Here is an 8001-nt window from a genome sequence, read left to right as displayed (position 1 = left end):
GCCAGGGAGACGTCAGAATCAGACGAAGCACAAAAACCCGTTGAAGGTAGGCCGGTACTATTCTTCACGATCCCTCTCGGAAACGGTTATCCACAGCCTTTGTTTTGTTCTAATACAAAGCCAATCTCGACAAAGCCTGTATGTGACATCGCGTCTTCATGCTCATAATACCGCATACATTTTTGTATTTAATGTGCAGATCGCCCTGGTCGTACAAAATGCTGCCAATTTTCGCCTCAGAGCCTTGTTTGTATCAGTCACGCGTTCTCCGCTTGGGTGAGTTTTCCAATTGCAAGAATGTCCATCAATAAGCTTAATTTGGCAATTTAATTAGCGCTTATCAGTACTGATGTGTTGTGGTTTTGTCTGCACTCGCAATTTATGCACTTTTTAGTCTGACTGATAATTGGTGTTCAAAAACAAATCTTATATTCCCATTTGCATTGGCCTAGCTTGGTAAATTATGCAACGAGAAGTAGTGATTATCACATTCCAAGAATACCGTCTTGAGCGAAACTGTTGAGTTAACAGTATTCAAGTACATGTAAACTAGGTAAAATATCTGATCTGCAACTTGAACTATTGCACTTGTTTAGCCGGCCGTAAGAAAGTTTGTGCAAGCAAGGTCGTTTTTCCTATTTTGATGTATTGTGATGCATTAAAAAAAAAACACACATGCTAATTTTTTGTGACTCCAACCAGAATTCCTTTCAATAATTCAGCTGACTGCCAATAGTTAACTCTTTTCCTGGAAGGAAAAAGCGAAATTTTTAAAGCTGGAAAAATTTTCCTTCACCACGGAGCAGGAGAAACATGTTTGACCATTTAGCTGCTGGTTTTGACATTGCAGATAAAATTTATCTGGTTTCTCATGTTTGATCTATGATACTGGACACATTTAGTTGAAACACTTAACATAATGGTCTAGAATCATTGTGTTACAAGATCGCAGATTATGCCACATCCCCCTCCCCCAAATTCAATGTTGTGTGTGAAATCTTCAGGTGAATTGCTGGTAGTTGTGAAAATCAACATCGAAGGAGGGAGGAAACGGGGATGGGTTTTCCAACAAATGTGACGAGTACTGTATTTGTTTGGAAGAAATTGGCAAATCTGTAGTCTGGGCTTGCAGATCGGAAGGGAAGTCTCTTAAAAAGAAGCAAAGTTGTTAAGATAAATGGCATTGTCTGGTCATATGCAGTGGGCAGTTGGTCTGAATGTGATGATAATCGAGCAATATGTGTTGGAGAGGTTTTAGAAAGCCAAATGATAATGGATGGGAATTAATGGATGGAGATCAAATGATAAGGATGATGGGCATGTTCTGAGAAAGTGTTGCAGTTTGAAGTGAAGGGCAAGAGGAAGCGAGGACGACCAAAGAAGACGTGGAAGATGCAAGTGGAGAAGGAGAGCAAGGGCGTTGGTTTGGAGAAAAAGGACGCCATGAATCAAGCGAAATGGAGAGATATCTGACAAAGTGGGGTAAATCCAGCCACCCCCGTTTACGGGGATAGACCTGGATCAAAATTGGATTGATGATGATGATGATGAGTGCCTGGTGTATAAGGGAAAATCTTCAATAAACTGTGTACCCCAATTCCATGTGAAGTAGTTTATACAGTGTAATTTGATTAAACGTAGTGTACACGCGACATTGGGTGCTTTAATTATTAACAAGACAAGAATCGAACAAAATCCTTGCTTCCCTCCTATTTGAATAGTGTGTGGGTTCCTTAACATCTCACTGAGTAAATGAACCATAAAGAAATGAAATTACAAAGGCACCACTTCCTGGTACTCCTCGATTATTTTAAGACCCTGAGTGGTTCCAACGCAGTACCTCTTTGTGGTAGTCCAATACTTATGACAACCAACGGTGCCAACCAGTTCAGGCTTTCTTTTTTTCTCTTGCAATTACCTGTTAACATCGTGTCAACATAATGGTTTTTTGTTGGTTTCTTCTGACCTTTATAGGGGGATCGTATGTGGCACTTTGCCATTGGATTATACCTTGTTGAACTCACTCCATGGTCTCTTCGTTTGACGGCCATTTACCAACTTGTCAGTACTCTGTCTATTATTATCTTTGGTCCTCTGGTCGGAGACTGGGTAGATGCTAACCCAAGACTTAAAGGTACTAAAACTGCATTGTCAGGAAGTTTGTTTGTTTGTTTATTTATTTTATTTGTTTATTTTAGTTTCACAATGAATTTTGTGAGGGTCAAGCAACAGAGCAAAGCTCCAATAATAATTGTAGAAGAAATTGTTTCCATTACAAGGCCAGCACATTCTCCTTAGTTGTTTTAAGACCCTGAGTTTCAGTCTGGTCTGGGTTCAAACCCTCAAACACCTATAATATGATTCTCATTCAACTGAATCAACCAGTCTGCAGTTGGATAGCGACAGAAGAAGCAGAGAGTACAAAATTATGATAGAAAAAATTAGAGAAGAGATTGTATGATTTTAGGGCTGCCTTCTTAACTATGTTGTAGTTGAATTTCTCAAACCCCTTTAAAATCCTTATTCCAAAAAGTGAAAACACAAGCCTTATTTCGTGAATCTAATATTATTCATGAAAACATGAGGATCTGTCCTATTTTTGGCTTACTTAGTATGACTTAAACAAGTTACCTTAATGGATGGAGGGGACATTGACTGGTTAACCCATTGATCCCCTCACAGGTGCACCAGGCGGGGGGGGGGGGGGGGGGGGTGGGTTTGGCGCTAGACAAAGTAAAATTTATCAAGCATTAATTGGAGAAGGAAATCAAGTCAAATCAAATTAACTCCTATCAAATCTGAGGTTGGTTTTTGAGGATAGCAGAAAAACGGAGTGTACGGAGAAAAAAGGCTTCTCAGAGCAGATTAGAAAACCAACACACTCAACCCATATGTTACTGGGAATTTAAATGGGACGCGTTGGTGTGGACATGTATGCATTAAAGAGGACACTGTTTTTGAGTGGATTTCAATTTGTGAAAAGGGAATACAGTTTTGTCTTTTTCGAAAGTTTGTGCAACTCAATGTGCGGGAAATTTTTATTGGCTAATGTGACAAAATACCAAGATATTTTGCTTCTAATTAAGAAGCAAGAAACTGAGAACGTAATGAAAAACCTTAATTTTTTTTTACGTTTGGAGTTTTTAGCCCATTTTATAGAAAGATTACGTATCTCATTCTGGAAGGTGAAATGAAACGTCTTGCTTCTAAGATATTGGTTATGTATTCTCACCAAACATTTCATGTTTTGTTCTAGTTGCCCAAGTCTCGCTCATCATTCAGAATGTTGCTGTGATTATCTGCGCAGTTTTGCTTATAATAATGTTAGAGCTGACAAAAGATATTCCGCATGCATGGTTTGTGGTACTTGAGGCCCTTGTTATCATTGTTGGCTCAATCGCTGACTTGTCAAGTGTTGGCACTAGAATTGCTGTGGAAAAAGACTGGGTAGTTGTGCTTGCTGGCTCGGACAAAAAGCTTTTGGCAAGTAAGAATGCTACATCGTTTGTTCAGTTTTTTTTTTTATCTATGTGCAAGTTGGAATCCTGTATGTACAGCTGTTAGTGTAAAACGCAAGGGCACCCAAAGCGCAAATTAAGTAGCCTGCGTGGCAGGCGCAAATCCCCCTCCCCTTTTTACCTTCCTCCCTATCCCCTATCCCCTACCCCTACCCCTTTCGACGCCTGCTACGCAGGCTAAAATTAAGCCGAAAGCCTTTGAGAGACATTTCTCGGCTCCTCGTAATGTTTAAAGACTGTCTCAAGAGATATGTTTTTGTCACCTAGAAGAATTTGATCTGTTCGGATATCTTAGCTGAAAATCCAAATGTCCGAAAATTTTAGGGATTGATATCTTCATTTCAGAAATTGCTAGCTGGACGTTACCTTCCAAGAACTTCCCAGCGAACCATCCGAAACTGCTAGGTGACCTTTTTAAGCGCCAAAAATTGCAAAAATATTCCTTCCAAAAACGTAAGGGGCTACTTTTCCCTGGTTGCGAATCTTTAGGTGATGCTTTCGTAAAGAAATCTATAGCTGTTTGGAAACGTAGAACCGAAATTCTTAGCACAGTTTGACTCTTCCAAACATCGAAGATTATCGTTGGGTGCCTTTGAAAAAGCAAACAGAAGAGCCGCTTTGTGGGAGGAAAAAAGAGACAACCTTGTCCGCTCATCTCAACACCATTTTTTGACTTAATCAGGGGCTCTTAAACACGAAGACGTACTATAAAAGGGGTCGCTTCGCGCATTGCTTTTGTTAGACCTATTCATTCAAGCACGACTGATTAATTATCCAAGATGGTGATCAACAAACAGGAACACAGAGACGGAGCCCCAAAAGATATTTCTAGCGCGAGAAAAGGAAGTGGGGGTAGAAAACGAGAACGACAGATAGCCTTTTGTGACATATGACAGACGTATTGCCTGCCATAAGAGGCTTTTTTATTGCACAAATGATCACAACCTCGTTCCCAGGGTCCCTCTTCTCTGCCTCCTCAACGACAATGGAGGCAGAGAAGAGAGACCCTGGGAACGAGTTGAAATTTTCACACAGCTCGTTTGCGTCCACGGTTGATTGATAAATCAATTGCATGTGCTGAAGGCCCCACGCCTTTTATACTGCGTCTTCGTGTTTAAACTAACAGTTTACTCTCCTGGCATTAGTTGTGCAAACCAGAACCAGTACAGCTACCCACCCAGATAGCGTATTCGGTTTTTGCTTAGCTACATCCCCTGGCAGTAACAATTGTTTTGAAATCTCTAATTGGTAATCTGACGAATGAAAGATGGCTCCCTTAGCGTTTGGAGATTGATGAAAAATAGCAATGTTTTAGGGTGAGACCCATTGATTTGATGATTGTGGTTGAGACGACTGATTATCCTTCAGTGGACTTGATTACTATCGGCTAGTGTAATGAGCTTCCAGTAAAAACATGAAAAGACAAAAACAAAGAAACAAATTAATGTCTTAAAATAGAGTAAGAACCTCAAACGGGATTGGCAATCCCTTACAAATCATTAAATAAATAAATAAATAAATTAAAACACAAAACTATATACTATGTACTTATTATGACCGAGGGCCAATATTTTCCTGTCCCGCCCGATCTGAACTCAGTCAACAAGCATTTCATCACATGCGGTCTCTTTACACTATTCATGAGCACTCGGAAGATGAAATTCGGACAAAATAAGTAACAAAAATTTGCACAGAAAATTCATCAAATATGTTGTTTGCATTTGCTTTTCTGGCTGGAAATAACTTGGATGTTCAAAAGTGGCGAAATCCTTTAAAATCGCATAGCACAGGGCAGTACGTGTTCCTAGCAGGGCCGTGCTCGCGCCATTGCGTACGGCCTTCATACGGGGATTTTGCCAATAGTTTACAATGAAAGCGCGCGCGGGGCCGTACGGGTCATGATAAAATGAGGTTTTGTACAGCTAATGGATAATTGACTATTTTCCCAATTCCATATTGCAATACGTTGTGGGGTTCTTTACATAAAAACAATACAAGTTGTTTATTGTTGGGACTGTATCATGCTTCAGTGAACTGGATATAGATTGTTTTAATGCAAATAAAGCACCCCCGCCCCCACCCCAAAAAAAAAAAAAAAAAAAAAAAAAAAAACTGTATTATGGGATTTGGGAAATAGCGAATAAGTAAACAAAAAAAATTATCAATAGATAAATAAATAAATAAGTAAATAAGATTTACTTCATGCATGTGTTCACTAAGAGCTTTATTTTGTTGTTCAGGTACAAACGCCATTTTGAGAAGGATTGATCTTTGCTGCAAAATTTTGGCCCCAATCTTGGTTGGTCAGATTATGACGTTCATCTCTAAGACAGCAGGGGTCAGTTTCCTGGCTGGCTGGAATGTGCTCTCGGTTTTCCTGGAGTACTATCTCTTGTGGAACGTGTTCCAGTCCGTCACGGGACTGTCCCAGAAGGTGCTCTCCACGAGGCAAGATGAGGACTCGGAAAATGGTTCCTCGGTGGACCATAACCAAGAAGAAACGCAAGGTGCGGTGGAAAACGAAGATGGTGATGCCGAGGCTATTGTCCCCGCTGTTCGTGTCCGAGGGCAGAGGCCACGAAAGCCAAGGATCTTTTCACGCATAATGAAGAGAGTCCGAACCTTCAGAAGTGGCTGGCGTATTTATTTTGCTCAGACTGTGGCCCGGCCTGGTTTAGCCCTTGCCTTGCTGTATTTCACAGTTATCTCCTTTGACGCTATTTCTACAGGATACGCTTACACGCAGTGCTTGACCGAATCCGTACTCAGCTTAATCCGTGGCGCCGGTTCATTGTTCGGTGTGCTAGCGACGTTTACGTTTCCGCGTTTGAGGAATGCTGTTGGTTTGGTACGCAGCGGTTTGTTCTCGATGTCGTTGCAGTTTTCCTGTCTCCTATTTTGTGCCGCTTCCGTCTTCGCGCCTGGCTCCCCGTTCTTTTTGTTACCGCGCAATTCAATACCAATTCCCTTCACGCAACGCTGTCCAAGTTCGCAATCTTCTGTGACGGTTTCTTGCTCCGCGTCCAGTCTTGTAGCTTCCGCGACTACACCGATGCTTCAAAGGTGGCAAAAGTCACAAGGTTTATCAAACACCTCGATAGCCGTTGCACAACCGTCGAGTTCACAGATCTTTACAGGTATTTCATCAGTTCACGCAAATTCGACTGTTCCTCCAGCCATAACTCCAGGCTCCCGAAATGGCTCGTTAACCCCTTCGATGATTTCTCCAACTAAAACCCGAGAGGCAAGTGGCAATTCTAGCGCTTTTGCACCTCCACAAAACTGCTCCAGCAACACTGAAGCTCCCACCGCCAAGTATACCTTTTCCCACATTTCGATAAGTTTGCTCTTGGCTGGAATTGTGACTTCACGTCTGGGTTTGTGGATGTCGGATTTGACCATCTCACAGCTCTTCCAAGAAGCCGTGCCTGAACAAGAAAGAGGGATTGTAGCCGGCATGCAGAACTCATTTAACTCAATATTAAGCCTGTTGATGTATTTCTTGGTCATAGCACTTCCCAAACCTGAACAGTTTGGCCTTCTGGTGCTTATGTCTGTTTCCGCTGTTGGTTGCGGAGGCCTTTTGTACGCGTCGTTTTCCTACAAACTTCGCGGCCATTTGTTTCATGCGGATAAATTCAAAAATTGTCTTGGTTCCGCTCCCCCCGAGAGATTACTTGTACGCGCTGATGACAATGATTTTGAAGATGATGATGAAGAAGAAGCCATGATAACAGGTCGTTTAAGCACAAGAAACGAAAACTTTAAATTGTAAGTCGTTGATGGCCTTGCAAGTGTTAACGGTTGTTTCGCCACCTACCAACTCGCTGGCACAATATTGTCAAATCCTAACAATTGTCTTTCTTAAAGGAACGCGTGTTTTGTCTCGAATTGAGGCTTGGTGAGAAATGACTGATTTTCGCATACTTTAGGTGACCTAGCATATGTGTCAAATCGTAGGGTGTACAGGTTTAAAAAAGCAATGAACGCCAAAATTCTCGAAATTAAGGTTGGCTCAATCCGGTTTCAACACTTTCAAGAAACTGTCCTATTTGGAAGGATTGATTCTACGGCACTGCTTTACCAAAAAGCTATGTTAGGACTCCTTGCATGTGAAACAGTAATTATTGGTTAACATGTCGGGCTTGATATCGTGGCGTTATAGGTTACCATAGCAAACAGGAGAGCCATCTAAAACACTCTGTATTCTTTTTATTTCTGAGGCGAACTCGGCGACCTCCATTTTTTCTTGAAGGCGATCAGTAGTCATGGTTGAAACTTTCTGCGAAGGTAAGAAATCTCTTTAGAGCGGATTTAGAGCCATCTGATTTTCAATTTTGAGAGTTAATGGCTTCTTAATTGAAGCCATGGGATCCTTTTACGTCACAATAATAGGGAGCCTTAGCAACGACAACGGCGACGGCAACGAGAACGTCAGAAATTTGCATATTCAGTGGGCAAAAACAATAGCTTTGCACGCCCC

At 41.5% G+C, this 8001-nt stretch overlaps 1 protein-coding gene across 1 annotated transcript in view; it reads left to right on the top strand.

Moving 5' to 3' along the window:
* The window catches only part of LOC138040544 (ferroportin-like), a 7865-nt gene extending 156 nt beyond the window's left edge, over positions 1 to 7709 (top strand). The window contains exons 1-5 of the mRNA XM_068886249.1: positions 1 to 46; positions 200 to 276; positions 1975 to 2134; positions 3257 to 3487; positions 5759 to 7709. The exon at positions 1 to 46 is cut by the window's left edge and continues 156 nt beyond it. Coding sequence (XP_068742350.1) covers positions 1 to 46; positions 200 to 276; positions 1975 to 2134; positions 3257 to 3487; positions 5759 to 7293 — 2049 coding nt within the window. The 3' untranslated portion in view covers positions 7294 to 7709. The remainder of the gene's footprint in view (positions 47 to 199; positions 277 to 1974; positions 2135 to 3256; positions 3488 to 5758) is intronic.
* Positions 7710 to 8001: the final 292 nt, after the last annotated feature.

The sequence above is a fragment of the Montipora capricornis genome, chromosome 1, assembly GCF_036669925.1.
Source record: "Montipora capricornis isolate CH-2021 chromosome 1, ASM3666992v2, whole genome shotgun sequence".
NCBI classification, from domain to species: domain Eukaryota; kingdom Metazoa; phylum Cnidaria; class Anthozoa; order Scleractinia; family Acroporidae; genus Montipora; species Montipora capricornis.
The sequence above is the reverse complement of the archived record's forward strand: the minus strand, read 5'-3'. Positions and strand labels throughout refer to the sequence as shown.